The sequence below is a fragment of the Frankliniella occidentalis genome, unplaced genomic scaffold (assembly GCF_000697945.3).
Source record: "Frankliniella occidentalis isolate FOCC.00 unplaced genomic scaffold, Focc_3.1 Scaffold5, whole genome shotgun sequence".
Lineage (NCBI taxonomy): Eukaryota > Metazoa > Arthropoda > Insecta > Thysanoptera > Thripidae > Frankliniella > Frankliniella occidentalis.
Window position 1 is genome coordinate 3,225,192 of NW_026267135.1, and position 18,675 is coordinate 3,243,866.

An 18,675-nucleotide genomic window follows, 5' to 3' on the forward strand; every position below is an offset into this window, starting at 1 on the left:
TCCTCTCGGCTGCGGCTGCTGTGGAGGTAGTAGCGGGCTGCCACCGCTGCTGCGGGGGCTGTGGGGGTAGTAGTAGTGGTAATCCTACTGCTACCTCCACGGCTCCGGGACAGCTGCTCCCGAGACGTCCGTGACGTCACTGCTGTAGTGGTGGCAGTCTGCTACTACCTCCACAGTTACCACAGCTTCGAGCTAACTAGGTGTATGAAATCAAGTAAAATGTAGTAGTCATTTTTTATTCTTTATTGTTTTAAATCATTTACATTATAAGAGTAAAGTCTTCCTCAAGTAGCCGGCTTGTTTCTGCTGGTGACTTGGAGCGAATCTGAATACCTGAAAAAAAAAGATAAAAATCTAAGTTAACTTCAAATTATCTCAGAGTTCAAATCAAACGTATTCTGGTCCATATGTATCACTATGACGCCAGCTCATTGAATGAAATTTCTGTTACAGGTGGCCAGCATCAAATCCAGGCACATCCCTTTTGACAAGAAGCAGCATCACTTCTTATTTTACAACAATTGTACCATACAAATGAAATAAATAGCAGCATTACTGTAAGTGACACTCTGATGATTTGCCTCTTCCACTTCCCCCCACTAAAATCAACACACAACTACATATTTTAGGATCAAGTAATAAGCCGTATTATATGGGGGGAGCATAGAGACAGTAAAGATATGACAAGAGACCCCCCAATAGACACAATTACCAAATTAAACTTTTATCTATCTATGACTCTAACACATGTATTTATATTTTTTTTGATAACATTACATAAAATTAAAAAAAAGTCAAAACTTACCAAATTCATTCCTGAGATCATGAGAAAAAGGGGCCATTTCTCATGCTGTGTGCTGTGACGATGACTAAGTCTTCCTCAAGTAGTCGCCTTGTTTCTGCAGGTGACTTGGGCCGAATCTAAATACCTGAAAAAGAATGAAAAAATCCAAGTTAAATTCAAATTATCTCAGAGTTCAACTCAAACGTGCTCTGCTCCATCTGTATCACTGTGATGCCAACTCATCGAATGAACTTTCTATGTTACAGGTGGCCAGCATCAAGTCCAGGCACATCCCTTTGGACAAGAAGCAGCATCACTTCCTATTTTACTACAATTGTACCATACAAATGAAATAAATAGCAGCATTACTGTAAGTGACACTCTGATAATTTGCCTCTTCCACTTCCCTCCACTAAAATCAACACACAACTACATATTTTAGGATCAAGTAATAAGCCGTATTATATGGAGGTAGCATAGAGACAGTAAAGATATGACAAGAAACCCCCCAATAGACACAATTACCAAATTAAACTTTTATCTATTTATGACTCTACCACATGTATTTATATTTTTTGATACCATTACATAAAATTAAAAAAAGTCAAAACTTACCAAATTCATTCCTGTGATCATGAGGAAAAGGGGCCATTTCTCATGCTGTGTGCTGTGATGCCAACTCAGCATACATCGGGTGACACATAGGCTGCTTAGCTGATGTCGAGCACAGATGCAACTATTGGACAGTCTTCCTGCAATAATCACAAAAGGTACCAGCATTCACAGAAACAAGATAAAGACAGAATTTTGGTGCACAGGTATCACAGTGACATCAACTCCTCTCTGGACTCCTTACAGTTTCAGGTAGCTGCATAACATTGACGTGCCATGCTTCGAAAGCACTGCCCAGGACAAACAATGTCAACTCAATGTCAAATCTCAAATGTTCACAGGTGGAATATAATAAATATTCATGCACTTTTAACTCTGTTTCCATAATATTTAGATTACATTCGTTTCAGGAGTAATGAGAAAAAGCATTCCGTTAGTACAAACTGGAATATTCCCGCCTTTCAGTAGTAAAAAGCAATAAAAAGTGATAATATTTGATTGTAAGATTTCATGAAAATGAATAAACTAAAACTTAGCGGTTGTAACAACAACTGGGTACCTACCAAAAGGGGCATTCACTTTTTTGCACAGGTACCTTTTGTTGGATGAAAGTGATACATTAATGGCACAGGACAATGGTTCTAATATTTATGCGTTTTCCGTCGAAATTTCACGCCACATTAATGGCACAGGACAATGGTTCTAATATTTATGCGTTTTATTAGAAAATACTGATTGGTTAGATTGTGGTTACATTTAGTAGAAGGATGTAGATTCACCATGTCCGATATCTCTTATGTAAGAAATAAAAAGTAATCAATTCTACCTACTTACATTTGTTAATTTTATTGTAAGACCTTTGCAACAACAGCAGTGGCAATTTTTCTCTTTCCCTCTCTCTCTCTCTCAAATCTTGTGCAACTTGTATTGGAAACATTATCCCAATGAGACAAAACATACGCCAATAAGAAGAACAGAACTTGCTCTATTGACTATATTGATTTAAAATTTTATCATGACACTATAAAAAATCACTGTTTTCAAGTACTGGATGCAAAGGTCTACTAGTTCAGAACCAATATGTCATTTTAAAGCCTGAAGAGTCAATAGGGGTTTCCATTGTACTAGCTTGTCTGACAAGTCTTGATTTTGAACCTCTACTGCCCCTGACAGACATAGACCGGCGTGCAGCCGAATCAAAAGATCGATTCAAAGGTGTCAGAGGCGAGTCTTCTTGATCTGGAGGGCCAGGTAATTGAAGTGCAGTTGGTAGTGTTGCCAGTTCAAAATTTTCTGACACATCACACAAATCGTCATACGACTCCTTAGCAACTGGTCTGGAAAAAATAAAAATAAAAGGGAATAAATTGAGAAGCAGAAATAAATTTGTTGGAAATCAAAGGCAGAACTTCAAAAATTTACCTCTTCGGAATACACTGAACACAGTCAGCCATGCTCCAGTCTTTTCCAAATTCTTCACCCTCCTCCACAGTCTGGGGCAAACTGTGATGCAGTGTCTCTGGAAGTCTTAATCCAGTAAGTCCACCAAGCACAGATATAGCTCCCATTATAACTAGAGGCAGTACTAAATTTTCCCTTCCCTAAAAGTAATGGTTGTTTGTTAATGACTGATTACATTTTATTATCAAAGAACGAAATCTTCATATAAATAACACAATACACACCAAATATGTAATAAATGGTATCAAAATTAGACCAAGGCCAGCTATGTAACCTGAAGCTCCAATTCCAACACCCCTCATCTGGGTTGGATAGAGTTCGCCAGCAAATGGGTAGATAATTAAAAATGAAGCCGAAATAGCAAATTTAGAAAATAAGTAAAGCACTAATGTGGCTGTGACAGCATCTGGAGGAGTTACAAAAATTTATGAAACAAACAGTAACATATTTTTCATTGGTGAGCATACACAGAACTGTTGCAACACAAACCTTCTGGCAAAAGGACTGTGACAATACAGCTTATTCCACTGAGTATCATACAAATTGAAAGGGGCCATCTTCTACCCCACCAATCCATGACAACCCAGCATGCCAAGTAGCTTGGAATTTCAACTAATGATGACAAAAGGAAACTTAGGTACTCATTATTTCCTAGAGCTGGCCCATAATAGCTCAGACCAACATACACCATGTTATTAGCAAACCTAAAAAAAATAAAATGAAAATATAGGTAAAAAAAATACACTTACTGCAAAAAGAATGAAAAGATAAATAATATGCCACTTGACTCACCAGTTCAGTGTGATGAGGGTAGTTTTCAGACGCATATTAGGGGTTTTGCATAATGCAAAAACACTGGGACCCTCTTTAAGTCGCTTTTCTTCACTTTTAGTTCGATGTAGCATCATTCTTTGCTAATGAAAAAGGAAATTGGTAGGTCAATTAAAAAGCAATTAGCAAAAACTAATGTGGAATTTTAAAAAAAATTGGTTTAGCTAGAGAACGTACTTTCAACTTTTGTTTAAAGCTTTCAGGAAGTTCATGTTGATTGACTCTTGCTAGTGTCTCCAGCACCTTTGAAGCCTCCTCTAGACGACCTTTGGCAAGAAGCCAGCGAGGTGATTCAGGAAGAAACCTTGACAAAAATTTTGCTTATCAAAATAATTCATGTGCCTGGTGTGAGTGTGTACACCACTAGACACATTTATTCAAATTTATGTAACTTACCACCAGTATATGAAGTACACCAGAAATGGTAATGATGTAGCCAGTGCAAGAGTGACCCAGTTACGCACTAAATAAGTCACCCCCGCTAGGAGAACCAGCCCCAAAGTGTAGAAAAGACAAGTCATAACAGTGACAAACGACCTGTAATTTGGGCCTACTAATTCCAATGCTGCTTGGAGGCAACACACAAAGGAAGTGAGGCAAAAGGAAATACATACAAATAAGTTGAAACCAACACAAAGAGCAAAGTACACATAAATGAATATCAACATCGCTCACATATAATAAAGGGAATTTGGTAGATAGCAGGTATTGTGAGCCCCACGACAATTCGTGAGACAGCCCAGGACCAAAACTCAGGGGCTGCTGCAGTAAATATACTTCCAATAATCAAAGTTGCCAGGCAAAGGAAAAAAGACAACCTTCTCCCAAGTCTGTAGAAAGAAATGAGATGAGATGGAAGTTACGCTATAAACGAGGTGGATTGTACATTTGTACACTCACCTATCATTAAGAACGCCGAACAAATAAACTCCTACTGGTCCTCCTGTATTGAGCGCAGCAAGTCCTATAGTAGGGTAGATATCTTTACTGCAAACTAAATCGAACTGAAAAATTTATAACAACTTTTAAAAGACTTCAGATATACCAAAATTTGTTTAACTCAATGGATAATTAGTAAACAAAGAAATAAAGACAAAAACAATACACACATCAATGACAATTGAGGAAGTTATCTCGGATGTGTCATACTCCCATCCATCATAGCAAGGCTCTGTCGCCCAGGATGAGTTAGGCTCTAAATCATAAGGAGACATGCTTTTTAACAAAGCAGTCCAATTGACAGAATAGCGAGCACAGCTTCTGTAGGTGCCGTTTGGCCCATCCTGGTAAAAACAAGAAAAATTGAGTACACTGCACAAAGTTCTTGAGCGTGTGTAGAATATTGCAAGAAACTTACTGCAGGTATAGAGAGCATTTTTCTGTGCTCTTGTGAGATGTTGGGCAGTACATTTTCTAACTCCAAGTTTCGACACCAATGAGGTGGAGTGTCTGCCATGAATAGCTGATTGAAAGCACAAAATCCACAAGGAATGCAGGCAGGCAGACACACAAACCAAAGAAGTATCTTTTGGTACCGCCCAAACTCTCCCACCTGTGGAAGTAGGTCATCCAGATCCATCTCCTAATTGAAAAGCAAATAAATATTTAATAATACTAAATGAATATTTAAAGCAGAATAATTTAAAAAAAAATTATGTGAAGGCCACATTTAACAGCATAATCTAGAGGAATACATTTGTCATTTGTAACTGGAATTAGATGACACTAACACAGTGAACATTTGTGGTACAATAGAAATCATTATTGGAAATCTCTAAAGATGCAGAAAAATAATAAAACTTCCCAAGGATCAGTTACAAAAGATTCCAGAGGCCAACATAGTTTCTTAATTGTGCCAAGTTCAGTTTTGGTTGTTACACCTGCCCAGTGAAAATTCGGATTGGACTTCTTCCTGGTAACTTGGTGTAAAACAATTTTAATAAAAGAGAAAAATATCACAAATTCAGCGCACTCTACATCCAACTACAGCAATTTTATAGCCTGCAGTGAAATTGAATAAATCGCCTCTGCTCTTAGTAGGCGGGGTACATACAAAAAAAAAAAAAAGGAAAATTGAAATGGACTTTATCTGTTGAAGTGTTTGATACACTTCCAAGCCTTACCTTGCTGGGCTGCCTGTGCAGCGCCAAGCGCTTCTTCTCCTCCTCGGTGAGTCCCCTGCCCTGGATGACGGGGTCGTGCTGCCGCTGCTCGGGCGACACCAGGGCCTCCTCGGCCGCGGCGCCGTCGCCACCCTCGCCGTCGTCCGCCCCCGTCATGGTCGCGGGCGTCGCGGGCGTCGCGGGCGTCGAGGACGGTCGAGGACTCTCCTCCTAGGCGCGCTGGCCGGGGCGCAGAGCCTGGCCGGGACAGCACGGGCCGGGCCAAGACATGACGGGACAGGAAGCCCGCCAAGTGGGGCCGAGGATCGAACACCCTGCCGGGGCTAGGGCCCCGCTCGCCATCATACGTGCCTTGACCCATCAGAGTAGGGGACCCCGCCGGGCCCTGGGCCCGGGCCCCCGCCATGAGCCCGAAGCTCCGCCCAACGCCTGCAAAGTGATAGTGTCACGTTACACTCCGTCGCCCCCCGCACCACCTCGGCTACTTGGGCTGTCACTCTTTCTTCGTCCTCGCACACTGGTCACTTACAATTTTCCTCAGACGTACAACCACCGGTGATTTAAACACCAAAGTGTCCCTCCCCGTCTCCTAGGGCTGGGTATACCGAAGCATAGCGTTTACACCATTCCATCCCCTAATTTTCGCGCTCAAGTTTATCAGGGGCAAACATAACGTGACGGTCGAGCAAGGTGCGGTTCTAGTAAGCTTCTCAAAATAAGGGGAGATGAAAAATAATACAGCAAGAGTTTTGAGTATGGATTTAATTAAGGATACAGAACAGATCGTCATGTCTATCCTTGTGCCACAGCCCTCAGCACTTTGGTAATAAGTCACTGGAAAATTTTGCCCTAAAACTAGACAATTTAAACAAAGAAGAAAATAACACTGAGGACCTCTACCTGTGAATTGGCACCTAATGACAAGAACCATATGTATGTGGAAAGTAAAAGGGCTAACAGAATTTTAAAAAAAGATGAAAGGACGGGCAGGCATACCATCATTTTGATCGACTCTCAGTCATGGCACACAAGAAATACCAGTCACTCAAGTAATTTAAAAAAATAACATGCTCTCAAAATTTGATTTTAATTCATCAACAATGAAAATGTTTGCCATAAACATAATTTGAGAAGAGGCTGAAGTGTATAACACTAACATAAAAAGAACCACATTTACACAGAATCATCCAACATTCAGTCAAAGAGAAAATAGATTCACTCAAAATCTCATTTATTGCTCATTCATTCATTCATAGGACACAAACACTCACAGAATCATACATTTCCATTGATACAATGCAAACAATCATGCCTTTAGAAGGTCTCCTGGACACTTCCACCAGCATGAATCTCTCACACATTTACAAGGGACGCATGTTATCACACAGTCAGGTATAATGAGAGCGTCTGAGCAGGTTCACCACAGTTTGAAGAGCCCGCCCCTCAACCTGTTTAGAATATCCATTTAAAATGGGAACTCAATTCCCTAATTTTATCTGGACCGAAAAATCAGTCAAGGCAGTTCAAAATTGTTCAATTTTGTGCCAAAATGTGCTCAGACACCCCCAAATCACAGTTACTTTACTTCTACACTTCCTACACTTACAGGTATGTCAGGGTTAAGTCAACAAGTTTCACAGTGCAACTGTCAGTAGCCGCCTGCCAGTTGTCTCCACCACAGGAATGGTAATTTGTAGCTTAGGACTATTTACCACATCATTCATTACAGTACGTAGTATACAAATCATTCACAAAGCATCAGTTCTGTCAAACACAATTTAAAAGAAAAAAACAAACAAATTGCAACGGAACTGAAGGGGATAAATGTAATCCCAGCTTTGTTATCAACTCATCATATGGAAGAAAGCAGGGAACTGAGCAAGAGACAAAAATCTCTTCAATCAGAAAACAGAGAAGAAAAAAAAATGCAGTAAATAAGCAGCAATACTGGTTACTAACGTAGGATTATTGAAGGGTAATTACTGGTTTTAAGTGAGCAGGCACTGTGTATAAATGAAAATAAGATGGACACATTCAGGTCATTGATTAACAGACATAAAAATTTAGATTGATTGTAAAAGAAAACCTTAACATTAATAAATAACAGCAATACCCAATGATAAAACAAAAATTACAGTTCCAAATCTCAGTTCTGCAAAGTAATGCCTATCTCTGAAATCAGTACTGCTGCAAGAGACATCTAGAGTTTAGCACCTCCGATGGAGGATTAAGGGGAATGTAGTCCACAGCACTAATTCAAAGCACGGTAACAATAATGACCAGCAGATATGTGAGTTGCAAATGCAACGAGCATTTTCCCCTTGTGCCTTCCACTGGCTGGGTGTTTGCCAACTTACACTATAATTCCTGAGAATGAAATTGCATAACATTTAACTTAACCTGTTTGCTGCCAAAGCAATGGCATGCAAAAAAAAGTTTCCACATTCATTCAAATATTGTCAGTTGAAGAAATATCTTGTGTTTCTGGAAAATTTCCTCTACATTAAAAAAAGAAAAAAGAAAAAAAAACACAGTCTTCATGTAAAGTCTTGCAGTCGATAGTCTTGAGTCCACTAATTCACTCTCACATGCACACTTACAAGTGCGTCCCTCAGCCCTTGCACACCTTCACTCTCACTCACACTTCACGTTGCTTCTTGTAGTCACTGTACACACTGTTGCAATGAAGCACCAACTCGCACCGATATGTTCATTCACCCAGTCGAGACTTCAGAGCATGGAGGGGTTGCAGTTTAAGTCAACCAAAAAGAGGATTATAACGAATGAGAGAAAGAGAATTTGCCTGATTGTCTTCTGGCTTGTTAATACGACCTACGATGCATCTGAAAAAGGAAAATTACTTTGTCAGGATTGAAAAGGTAATGCTTAACCCCCAATGAATTGAGCAAACTCCTCTCCAAAAAGTTGAGTGCAAAACTCAAATAGTGAGATGAAATTTTGGAATTTTAATTATATTTTCTAATAGTATAGCAGTTCTTTTCCTTTACAAATGTGTCTGAAGCTAAATTGCACTGTCTACAAGAATGTCTGCAACCAAGCAACTGAGCCTTGTAAGTAGTGTGGAAGTCATAAGACAACAATTTCATCCCCAGAGCAGAGTCACACATCACACAAGCATACATGTCATTCAACCACTCGGACAAGCACACCTTTAGGCAACAAATTTTTTGTGTCAGAAAGGGTACTAAACCAATGCAGGAAAAATAGCATTGAGTAAATTCTAGCCTAGTTTATATTTATAGTTAAATAGGATTTAAAAATATAAGTCCCAATGTCAAAAGGCTTTATGAAAGATGTTCCAAATAATGGCAATGTAGACAATTAGGTTGAATTTTGATAGCATAGCATGTTAGTTAATATGCAAGTGCCGCACAATTAGAGAAAGAATTGAAGATGCAAAACTCACCAGCTTGCAGCTGCTGCCTTGAACTTGCGGATTTCTTTAGTAGCCCACGTCGCCAAGGTCTTGGTTTTGTTAACCTTGGACCGGCGGGCAGATGTGAGAAGCTCGTTGATGGGATCCACATCCAACAGGTGGAGGATTGTTGCTCCAAAAGCATTACATAAGTCACTGGAAAAAGACAAAAGTTGTTGAGACAGCGAATACATTTAGAGCACAACACATTTACTTGCACATGCCACACTCACCCAACAAGACCAGCACAGGATGCAACACAACCATCAGAGTGCTGACTGTCCTGAGCAACAACTACGATGAATTGAATAATGAAGGGTACAGTTGGCTCTAGGATATGGATATCTGGAGAGGGAGTTTCAGAGTCACCCTTCAAGCCCTGAACAATGCCAGTATATGCTTCAAGCACACCTTCTCGAAGCTCATTCAACCATTCCACAAGATCATAGTCATTCTGTTGGTATAGAAGATAAGTAGATGAGTGATAATGATTGATTTAAGTATTATTAGGAGTACAGAGTACAGATTACAGATTAACACATACATTGTCAACAGTAGCTTGAGATGCCTGTGAAAGTGTTCTGAGAACAACTTCCAGATATTTCTTAAACTCCGGTCCAATGCTGAGAGCAACATCTCCGAACACGGACAGAATTTGAGGCTTAACAGAGCGATGAACATTATTATCCTGAGAAAAATGAAGAGAGAAAATAAGATAAGGAATAACAAAGAAAATACAACGAACAAGGGGGAAAGCTGATGCAAACTAACCCCAAGGTTCTCCAGGAGAAGTGTCATAATTTCATCACAGAAAGGCAACACTTTCCCCTTCAGGGAACGGCAAATATCACCAGTCAAGCCAACAGCTGCTCCACACACCTGATAAAAAATATGAAACTGTTTCTCTTTTTCGGAACAAGAATGCTAAAAATAGAATGTTAAGACAGATTACAATACCTGGTGTTCCATGTGATTTTTCAAACCCATGCACAGGTAAGGCTTGAAGGCATCCATGTACTTTAAGAATCCTTCACCAAGGACTTCAACTAAAGTGGATACAGCCATAAGGGCATCTTCCTGTACCCCACCAGATCTGCATGTATTGGAAGCGAACATTTGCAGAAGAGCAGTCATGATGGCATCAGAAATTTGAGGAGCATCATCAGGAGCAACCTTCCGCAGCACACTTTGAAGAGTTGCACAAAGCAAGCTTTGCAGATCGTTGTACTGAGCGCGATCATGGCTTTGGATGTGGGATTCCATTTGGAGTACTTGGTTCAAGCGCTCCAAAATAACCATAGTAGTTTTCTGTACAGTGACATAACAGTCTCTGGGGGAGTTCTTCACCATCTCCATCAAAGCCTCATAGGCTGCAGAGCGCAGGTTGGCCTAGTCACACAAACAAAATTTGAAATTAGCTATAAACTTAGGAGGAAATTATAAAGCGTTTGCAGACCTCTACATACTTGTGCACCATCAGGGCGATCTGTAGTCTCAAGCAGCTGCTGAACAATGAATTCAAAGTATTGAGACAGGCAGTAGGTTTCTGGATTTGGATCATCAGAGCCATCAGCAGCTTCATATGCAGCTTCAGCCAGTCCAGTAAAAGCCCAGCAGACATTGGCAGCAACCCGAGGCTCAGCTTTCAAACCATTCACAAATGCTTCCAAGAGGGGCTTCAAGTAAGTTTCATTGATGGCAGCATCAGGAATAATTTCACAAACTCTACCAAAGGTCCAAGCGGCTGTGTCCCTTACGACAACACTGCCATCATACATAAGCTTGATGAGAGTAGGCATTGCTTGTTCGACCAATGGCTTGAGATTGGAGGGATCCAGTCCACCAAGAATTGAGCCTGAAATGGGAAATAACAAATTTAAGAGAAATAACACAAACAGGTATTTGATAAAACAAAACAAGGAGGCATGAATAGAAAATTACCAAACGCCATAAGGGCAGCATCGCGGAAGCGCCAATCCTCACTGGTGATGTTCTCCTTCACAAATGGCAAAACATGTGGAACAATGTCATCTTCACAACAAGTGGCTAGAAGCATCAAACAAACACCTGCTGCCTTGCTAGGATTCCAATCATCTTCATCATCAAACTCTTCCTGTTTAGTGAGCTTTTGCATGAGAACAGGGCATAAAAATTGCAAAGCTCCTTTTGCATAGAACTTGGAACACCTAGTTGGTGGTCTTCCTGCCTCCACTGCTTCACTCTCTTCAATTGCTAAATCTACCTCTTCATCACTTACATTAGACCAAAATTCAATACCTTGCAATGCTACCTCATCATTATCGCATTTCATTGCTTCTAAAGTTATCTGGAAAAATAAGTAATAGCATTAGATTAGATTAAAATAAAAACTAAACGCTAACTTTGGAGCAGCTGAGATGAGTTGAGATTAATACTTACTGGGAACAAGGCTTGACCCATATATGGTTCCATATATTGATAGTACAGGGACATAATTTTTACTAAACATTGCAGCGCAGCAACTCTGACTTGGATGTCTGTGGATTGAGTGGCTTCACAAACGACTTCCATGATATAATTACGCTCAGACTGAGAAAAATAAGACATTAGAAATTGTTCAGACATGATGCATCATAATCAAAAGATAGAGAAAGTAATACCTCTTTGTCAAAGTTGGCACGAGTGAATTCTAAAGAATTGTGAAGAGCTGTAGTGGCTGCAAGTCGTACATGGTTGCTGGGTTCATTTTGACGCATGCCATGAATGATGGCAGTTAAAATCATATTGGATTGTTCAACTAAAACATCATGATCCTGAAAATATTCATTAGTGAGAAATGTGTGCACACAGAAAATAAAGAATTTTGAGTTTTACAAAAACTTACAATTTCCTGACAAATGTAACCAATTGCCTCCAAAGTAGCCTCTTTCATCATTTCAGTACTAGTGCCACCAATTACATTTGATACAAGAAGAGGTATTAAATCTTTCCACTGGCCAGCTGGCAATTCTGCTACAGCAATATAAGCCACACATTGTGCTGCTGAGCTCGGCCGGTTGTTTTCAGTGCCTAATGCACCAAGAACCTGAAAAAATTAATTAAATAATAATAATCATACATACAAATTTTTCAAAATTGGTTAGGGTAAAAGGACCAACAAAGAGTATCTTACATTGTTTTTAACATAAGTCCTAATCTCCTCAGGGAAAGCAAGCCACCGCTTCTGATGCTGTTCTTTCAGATCTTGGACTTTTGACGTGAGCGTATTCTTGAAATGAAGACCAGCAGCCATACGGGCAACCTGGCTATTTCCTCCATGGTGTAGAATCTCAGACAAGGTTTTGACAAACTCCGGCTGTAACAATACAAATAAGAATGTGAGTAGACAAAGCAAAAAGATGAATTATGACAAGAATAGTTAAAATAGAAAACACTTTTCTTACAAGGTTTGTCCTGGCTGCCTCTTCCAAGAACGCCTCTGCAGCTTCTCGCTCATTTTTGTCTGGAAGGAAAAAAGGAGTTCTACATATCCTTGCGGTTCACAAATAGGTTTAAAAAGGTGCACATAGATAAGATGAAAATGTTTTCAATGATTCAAATACGGCACGGGATTGAAACAAAAAAAAGTTAGGTTGGATGAAAGATATTCATTGACCGAATGGAAGTGGCACTGATGGTGGACGACAAATTTGAATGCAACACACCGGACGACGTCAATGGCGCTCAACCGAATGTGGTGAAGGTTAGGTCATGAACTGATTCGCACAGCATAATGACGGAAAAGTAACCTGTTTCAATGGATTTCTTTTAAAACTACACGGAGGGGAAGGATTTACTACTGAATTTCGCAAATCAATTCGGTAAAGACAAAATTAGCAAGTGTTGAGGGCATGGAAGCGCGCTAGGAAAAGTTAGGCGCGCTTAGGCCGGATAGGTTAGAACTTCGTACAATGAGATGCGGTTTACGACAAGACAGTCATTCAAAACTAACGGGAAGAGCAAGATTTGAAAGCAGGGCAGGTCACACGTGAATGGGGCCACAAATTAAGTGCGCAACCAATCCGTAATTTCTCTAGAATGTAGTTTTATGATGGTGACCGTTATTGCCTCACTGACATTAACCCAATAACAACGCCAGAAAACAGAAAGGAATGAGTATTAACATGGCAAGGGAATGAAGTGAGCGAATGAAGGTTTGTGAAGAAATTCCAGGGATAGGCGTACATAGAGAGAAAAGGGCGAAATCAATGATCGATTGAGCTGCTTAGGCTTATCGCAGAGACCACGTTCATTGTTCCCAGATCAAGGCAAAACTTTTGATGGACGTAATCTTTCGGATCGACGTAAACAAATAACTCACCTGCAGATACTGTCTTCTCCAAGATTTGAGTGAGATGAAGTGTTGCTTCGGGATTCATTTTCGCTGTTAAAAAGGATTCTATCAAATTTCTACAATGGTCCTACCACTAACCGGCTATCGGCCATATGCTTTCTGGAGACAACTGGTGTATCCTTGCCCTTACTCTTCGAACTCCGTTGAACTCGCGGGCTCAGCCAGAGCAAAGATCAATTTTAAAAATTTCGAGACGTCACAAAAACATAAAATTTGTTGTAGTGAACGACAAAACAAGCCATGAGGGGCGGGCAAGTGTCAACAACTTTCGTACAGGCTTGGTAGAGGCGGGACTATTTTCAAACGCGGACGGTAAGCGTGAAATGTGGTGACTAAACGTGCACCGGTTCCACCCGCCAATACGCCACTTCGACGTTTGACCGCTAGAGGGCTGTCGTGTTCTGACGTCATCTGACGTCAGCGGTTTTAAACTCGGAGTATGGGTAGAGACGCTTCCGGTGACTTTCGCGCCACTATCGTGGCTCACCCCCCAACCCTAGCAAGTGACCGCGCCTGGTCAGTAGGATGGGTGGCCTACCACCTAGGCGCCTCATGCGGATTCTTTGGCGTCTAAGGCCTGATGTAATCTCTGATCCCTGGTCTGGGTTTTGACCGTCACTGGGTAAATGAGGAAACATGAACAGTAGCTCTGTTTTACTTAAACATTTGTTTTATTTTGGATTTGAAAACCTTTTACCAACAAAACAATGCCATTTTCCAAGTCATTATACATTTTTAGCATTTCAAAAATGTTGTTTAACTATTTAAAGAATGGAAAATACCAACAAATTTTTCCTGATAAACAATTGATTAATATCATGACATGTCAACTGTATTATTGAAATTTACTGTCAATACTTAATGATTAAGTTCACTTTTACAGTGAAAATTGCTCAGTCATTTCAAAGGTTTATTGACCTGAAAATCACTGTAAAGAAATCAATAACATAAAAAATACTGCATGAACACCACAACAAGCTTTACCAAATGCTGAATCACTAAAAGAATCGCAGTCACATCACTGAACTGTACTAGCTGTGTAAAGTACAGGATCTTTTATTACATTACATCTTTGAGAGCAACATGTTGAATATTTTACTTTTCTCAATCCTTTGGAGGCAGTGTATTTTAACTTTCATGATTCTTAACTGTTCTGAATTTACCAGAGCTGAAATCAACAAAACTATAATCTAATAAAAGTATTTTGGCACGTTCTTACAAAAAATTGGAAATATCTTGAAAAATATGTTATGATGTAAAACTATATGAAGGACTGGGTGAAAACTCTTAATTATATTGAAACGGCAATAAGTTTTTCCCATCTTGTACAATTGGCCTGATTTTCTTTGTTGTTGCTCTACCTACCTAATGTGTGTTTTACCAGGTTCATTTACAGCTAGGTGTGGTTACAATTTTCAAAGCATTCTGAAATGCTGTACGGAGAAAGTAAAACTTGAATAGGAATGTACCAGTCACAATAAAAATTCAATTCACTCAAAGCTGGAAGCAATGTATCCCCAACTCAAAGGCAGGAGATTACATGTTGAAGACCACATTAAAATTGTCTGTCCAGTTGTGCCCGATTTTGATGATTCATATCTTTTTAGGCAGTATTCTTTTTTTAAATTAAAATAGGAAGTTGTGACACTCATTTTGCACAAACATACTTTTGCTCATTAACACTCTCCAAAAATAAAAACTAATAAATACTATATACTTTAGAGAAAAATGTCTTTTTCATGAGCAAACTTGATTTGGATAATGTTCCTTGCACTTCTTTCATGTTACAGTTTGTCCAACGAGTACTCCGACATACACTGAAAAATCATGAGGAGTTGATTTTTTTTGGCATCACTTAAAGAAGTGTAACACATTAGTCGTATGATGTCTGTTGTACGGAACATTCTTCTCAGAAGGTGCAACCGCAACTTCACTCAAACGAAACAAGTTAGTCGCAAGGGCAAATCACAGGCCTTCAGCTGACACAGCTCAGGCTCTTCCCACGAGTTTGCCTATCACAAACACTAAACACCTTTAACACAAATAGCTTTCACTTAGAAGTCTTGTGCGTCATAAAACTGTCTCTTCACCAAACACTTTATAAAATAAAAATGAACATAATAAAAAGGGCGGCGCTTCAGACTGAGATCTCCTGGATGTGGACCCGCTTCTTGGTGGAGCCGGGGGTGGAGGGGCAGCCTTGGGACCTGAGGATGCCGAGGCTGTTGCACAGCTGGCTGGACGGAGGCTGCCCCTTGGGCGGCGGCGGCGGGTCGGGTATGCACGTCTGCGAGCCGTGCACGCTGTTCAGCGCGCTCCCCGCCGCCATCTCCACCCCCGCCAGGCTGGAGCACGAGCCCAGCATGGGGCCCATGGGCGCCAGGGGACCCAGGGGCCCCAGGGGCCCCAGGGGTCCCGGGCTGGGCCCGCGGCTGGCCCCGACCGCGGCGATGGGCCGCTTGGAGCCGGGCGGCGGCGAGCAGTTGAACTCCTGGAGCGGCATGTCCAGCATGGGGCTCGACGCCGTGGCGCCCAGGCCCGCCATGCTGGCCATGCTCGCCATGCCGCCCATGCCCGACGCGGCCCCGGACGGCATCTCGTCCACGAGCGCGGCCAGCGCGTGCTTGGTGTCGAGGTGGTGGCCGTCGCCCGAGCTGCTCGAGCAGCTGTCGGCCAGCTCCTCCTTCTTCTTGCGCTGCTTCTTCTTCTTCTTCTCGGCCGCGTTGGACCGGTCGCGCTGGTGGTAGATGCCGAAGAAGATGAGGATGTTGAGCAGGAGCAGGAAGCAGCCGACGGCGATGGTCACGGAGAGCGCTGTCGTGTAGCTCTGGTAGTGGCTGCTGGCGAACTTGCGCAGCAGGTTGTTGTTGTTGTTCGGCCGGAGGGTCTCGCTGACGGCGCCGGGACCAGCCGCGGCCGCGGCGGCCGCCGCCGCCGCTGCCGCCGCCGCCCCCAGGGCCGTCCCGTTGGGCGGGCACTCCGTCGTGACGGGGGCGGCGGCCGCGGGCGTGTTGGCGACCGAGGGCGCCGCCGAGGACGGCGCCTCCATCGGCGTGGTGCTGGGCGGCGGCGGCGGCGGCACCTGCGCCGCCGGCCTCTGGAAGGTCTGTGGCCGCACGGAGCCTGCAACACGACAAGCAGCAGCGCGTGAGGGGGAGGGAGCTCCGCTGCACATCCACACGACGCGTCTCTCAATGACAAAAGTTGTGGCCCCAACCCGTTCCCACCCCGTTCCCGCCCCGTCCCCTACCCGCAGCCCCACCCCTTCCCCGGCTCAACTTGCACGGTTCTGGTTCTGGCAGCCTGTGCTCTGCACTTGCCACACTGCTGCTGCTGCTGCAACTATCTCATGCAAATTCAGTCCCCCCCCCCCTCTCTCTCTCTCTCTCTCTCTTCCCACCCGACTCCCTCACTGCTGTGTGGAGCACTTTGTGGCGGATATTTGGCATGTTGCGGGAGGGAGGGGTTAGGTTAGGCGAGCGCGAGGTCTCGCGGTGGCGGGGCGAAAGACTGGCGACGACGACGACGGGGTTGGTGCTTATTAAGGGGAGGGGGGAACTGCAGGTGGAGAGAAAGATGGGCGCGAGAGAGAGGGAGAGAGAGAGAGAGATGCGGGAGCTGGGGGAGGCGGGAGTGGGGTAGAGAGATTCTTTGCCGGGTGACACTTTGAGCAGCCCGGGGCAACTTTACCCAGGCGGCGGTGGCGGCGGCGGCAGCGGTCTCTTCCGAACACCCTCCAGCCACACTCTCCCCCCTCCCCCCCGCGCGATGCAAAATGCATGAAACTTTGATAGGCGAAGATTTCCTCTTCCTTCTTCCGTGTGCGCGCCTCTTCGGGAGACACCGCGCCGCGCGCCGAACTCCACCACCACCACCACCACCAGGACCACGGGCAGGCAAGGCCGCCGCCGGCCAGCAGCCAGGTCACTGGCAGCAAATTCTATGTAAACGCACGGCCACTGTTTGATTATCATTTTTATGAATAAAACATGCCTGGTGGGGACACTTATCGCGGGGGTAGGGGGGGGATGGGGGGTAGGGGGGGATGCGCCTTTGCAGCACCATAGAAGCGCGCCGCGGCGCTCGCGCGCCAAAAATTCGGACTTTACTGCAATCATGCCATAAAGGGCGACAGACGAATGTGAGCCGGCCCCGCCCCGCCAACCCCCGCCTGCCAGCTCTGTGAAAAAAATAGTTTTGAAAAATTTGTCTAATGTTTCGTAACTTGCGATTTCGGATGCGATCGTCGTGACTCTTACTAGAAAATTTTCTTGGAGCCTACTAAGAGTTTTGTGCTGTTGTGTATTATCAAACAGTTAACAGTTCGTAAGACTTAACTTTATCCTGGTATTACTCAACATTTTCCTGGTTTTACTAAACCCTTTCCTGGTAGTACTAAACCTTTTCCTGGTACTTCTTCACGTTACACTGGTATCACTCAACCTTTTCCTGGTGGTTACTAACCGTCATAGTACTGCGCGCCCTCCTCCTGGAAGTGGTGGTGCCTCATGTTGAGCTCGTCGAGGCCCGGCCGGTGCAGCTGCGGCAGCAGGTTCAGCCACAGCGACATCTTGTGGCCCCGGTAGTGGCTCTCCGTCTTGGCCGTCGTGCCTAATATGGGGAACAAACAGAGAAAAACAACATCGTGATTTACTATTTCAACGGGACCAAAAGATATTGCATTGGAAAGGTTGGTTTAATTTTTTCCCCCCGCCCTTTTCCCTCTAACTACATCTCGCCGCAGTATTTTCCCTGCTGCTGCCGCCCTCGGCCCCTCTGGCCCCCTTAAACAACACGCTTTGAACGGTCCCCGTCGGCGCCCCTTTTCCCCTCCTCTCCCTCTTCCTACCCCCTCCCCCACCTCACCTCTTTACCGATGTTCCAGGCGCAGGTGATATTAGCGCCATAAAGAGCCACCTCTCCCTCAGCAATAGGGTTTGTGGGTGGGGGGTAGGGCGCGGCGAGGTGGGGCGTGGCGGGGTGTGTTGGTGTATTCAATCGTGGCCAGGTCGAGGTTCTCTGGGAAAATAAAATTAATCGGAAAGCCAGCAGTGGG

General features: G+C 43.3%; 3 protein-coding genes and 1 long non-coding RNA gene across 7 annotated transcripts in view; 1 reads left to right on the forward strand and 3 right to left on the reverse strand.

The window, feature by feature from the left end:
- Nucleotides 1-225: 225 nt before the first annotated feature.
- Nucleotides 226-5,967, reverse strand: LOC113213902 (carcinine transporter). 2 transcript variants are annotated; one of them, XR_008011348.1, is made up of 15 exons: nucleotides 5,812-5,967; nucleotides 5,046-5,270; nucleotides 4,798-4,971; nucleotides 4,589-4,692; nucleotides 4,364-4,518; nucleotides 4,085-4,253; nucleotides 3,866-3,992; nucleotides 3,650-3,771; nucleotides 3,347-3,561; nucleotides 3,082-3,263; nucleotides 2,819-2,997; nucleotides 2,231-2,733; nucleotides 1,400-1,536; nucleotides 806-929; nucleotides 226-333 (listed from the first exon to the last, which is right to left on the reverse strand). XR_008011348.1 is itself a non-coding variant. In XM_052269339.1 (12 exons), the coding sequence occupies exons 1-12, from the start codon at nucleotides 5,965-5,967 to the stop codon at nucleotides 2,466-2,468; spliced, it is 2,076 nt and encodes a 691-aa protein (XP_052125299.1). In that variant the 3' UTR covers nucleotides 2,097-2,465. The 2 variants fall into 2 exon arrangements, 1 of the variants encoding a protein (XP_052125299.1); XM_052269339.1 differs by lacking the exons at nucleotides 226-333; nucleotides 806-929; nucleotides 1,400-1,536 and having other exon boundaries at nucleotides 2,097-2,733.
- LOC127749766 (uncharacterized) lies at nucleotides 332-1,153 on the forward strand. Its single transcript, XR_008011351.1, has 2 exons — nucleotides 332-557; nucleotides 1,051-1,153. It is a non-coding gene; the product is annotated as an uncharacterized LOC127749766 (long non-coding RNA).
- Nucleotides 5,968-6,098: 131 nt separating the features above from the next.
- LOC113213901 (importin subunit beta-1) lies at nucleotides 6,099-13,975 on the reverse strand. 3 transcript variants are annotated; one of them, XM_052269321.1, is made up of 14 exons: nucleotides 13,587-13,975; nucleotides 12,670-12,728; nucleotides 12,399-12,581; nucleotides 12,111-12,311; nucleotides 11,887-12,039; nucleotides 11,666-11,815; nucleotides 11,189-11,573; nucleotides 10,714-11,102; nucleotides 10,205-10,636; nucleotides 10,019-10,126; nucleotides 9,792-9,935; nucleotides 9,481-9,701; nucleotides 9,239-9,403; nucleotides 6,099-6,240 (listed from the first exon to the last, which is right to left on the reverse strand). In XM_052269321.1, the coding sequence occupies exons 1-14, from the start codon at nucleotides 13,642-13,644 to the stop codon at nucleotides 6,153-6,155; spliced, it is 2,736 nt and encodes a 911-aa protein (XP_052125281.1). In that variant the 5' UTR covers nucleotides 13,645-13,975; the 3' UTR covers nucleotides 6,099-6,152. The 3 variants fall into 3 exon arrangements, with proteins under 3 accessions (XP_052125281.1, XP_026288914.1, XP_026288912.1); XM_026433129.2 differs by lacking the exon at nucleotides 6,099-6,240 and adding an exon at nucleotides 6,559-8,654 and having other exon boundaries at nucleotides 13,587-13,973; XM_026433127.2 differs by lacking the exon at nucleotides 6,099-6,240 and having other exon boundaries at nucleotides 9,235-9,403; nucleotides 13,587-13,974.
- A 292-nt stretch (nucleotides 13,976-14,267) lies between these two features.
- The window catches only part of LOC113213906 (neuroligin-1), a 39,702-nt gene continuing 35,294 nt past the window's right edge, over nucleotides 14,268-18,675 (reverse strand). The window contains exons 6-7 of the mRNA XM_052270089.1: nucleotides 18,084-18,230; nucleotides 14,268-16,742 (exon numbers count right to left, since the gene is read on the reverse strand). Coding sequence (XP_052126049.1) covers nucleotides 15,757-16,742; nucleotides 18,084-18,230 — 1,133 coding nt within the window. The 3' untranslated portion in view covers nucleotides 14,268-15,756. The remainder of the gene's footprint in view (nucleotides 16,743-18,083; nucleotides 18,231-18,675) is intronic.

What these genes read in the sequence shown, in the direction of transcription:
- LOC113213901 (XM_052269321.1), bottom strand. Translation starts at nt 13,644, where the DNA reads ATGAATCCCGAAGCAACACTTCATCTCACTCAAATCTTGGAGAAGACA. An exon ending in TGCTGCCCTTATGGCGTTTG is followed by an intron (nt 11,103 to 11,188) that starts GTAATTTTCTAT and finishes TTCCCATTTCAG; the next exon opens with GCTCAATTCTTGGTGGACTG. An exon ending in TCCTGTGCTGGTCTTGTTGG is followed by an intron (nt 9,404 to 9,480) that starts GTGAGTGTGGCA and finishes GTCTTTTTCCAG; the next exon opens with TGACTTATGTAATGCTTTTG.
- LOC113213902 (XM_052269339.1), bottom strand. Translation starts at nt 5,967, where the DNA reads ATGACGGGGGCGGACGACGGCGAGGGTGGCGACGGCGCCGCGGCCGAG. An exon ending in CACAGTCCTTTTGCCAGAAG is followed by an intron (nt 3,264 to 3,346) that starts GTTTGTGTTGCA and finishes TAACTCCTCCAG; the next exon opens with ATGCTGTCACAGCCACATTA. An exon ending in GTTCAGTGTATTCCGAAGAG is followed by an intron (nt 2,734 to 2,818) that starts GTAAATTTTTGA and finishes TATTTTTTCCAG; the next exon opens with ACCAGTTGCTAAGGAGTCGT.